Source organism: Seriola lalandi, unplaced genomic scaffold (genome assembly GCF_002814215.2).
Source record: "Seriola lalandi dorsalis isolate HSWRI2012SDOR001 ecotype SW California unplaced genomic scaffold, Sedor1 jcf7180002052848, whole genome shotgun sequence".
NCBI lineage: Eukaryota > Metazoa > Chordata > Actinopteri > Carangiformes > Carangidae > Seriola > Seriola lalandi.
Window position 1 is genome coordinate 1 of NW_019523401.1, and position 739 is coordinate 739.

Here is a 739-nt window from a genome sequence, read left to right on the forward strand (position 1 = left end):
AAAGAGTCAAAGAGTCAAAGAGTCAGAGAGTCAAAGAGTCAAAGAGTTAAAGAGTCAAAGAGTCAAAGAGTCTGGTTTTAGTTTGGGCTCAGTGCAGCGAGTTGCCACTAGGACGAATCGTCAGTATGAACACATTTACTTTTTTCAGTTTCCCCTTTACAAATCAGAAGCCCCTCCCATCAGACTGATGATGCAGATAAGCCCCTCCTACCATGAGGATGACGATGATGCAGATGTTTTTGGGGTCTTTCCAGAACTTGTCTCGAGGGATCACCTTGGCGTAGTGAACCAGTCGAATGGTGAAGACCAGGAGACACAGCAGCTCCACCAGCATGGTGGCCTGAAACACAACAGAGACATCTGAGACATCAGGAGCGTCTCACACAGACACGTCCACAAACTGTTTTATAATCCATTCAGCCTTTTTACACGAGCTCTTCACTGTTGCTACCTGGTTTGACTTGGAAACAAACTGCTACAGGTGAAACAAAGAACTCCTATAAACATCAGCAGATTGTATTTATTGTTTTCTTCCAGTGAACTGCACATAAATAAGAAATTACGTCGTGTGAAACCAGGCGGCCATTTTACCCATATCGGCAGAGGGAAGACGGCCGGCTCCTCGAAGACGGCCAGAGACAGATCGACCAGGATGAAGAAGTAGAGGAGGACCTTCAGGAACCAGCGGTTGTAAAGCAGATACAGTCTGGACGGACACACACACACACACACACACACA

The 739-nt window shown here is 46.4% G+C and overlaps 1 protein-coding gene across 1 annotated transcript in view; it reads right to left on the reverse strand.

The window, feature by feature from the left end:
* Nucleotides 1-211: 211 nt before the first annotated feature.
* The window catches only part of LOC147819487 (uncharacterized), a gene marked incomplete at its 3' end in the record, with an annotated part of 2,114 nt that continues 1,586 nt past the window's right edge, over nucleotides 212-739 (reverse strand). The window contains exons 3-4 of the mRNA XM_087172446.1: nucleotides 592-706; nucleotides 212-340 (exon numbers count right to left, since the gene is read on the reverse strand). Coding sequence (XP_087028572.1) covers nucleotides 212-340; nucleotides 592-706 — 244 coding nt within the window. The remainder of the gene's footprint in view (nucleotides 341-591; nucleotides 707-739) is intronic.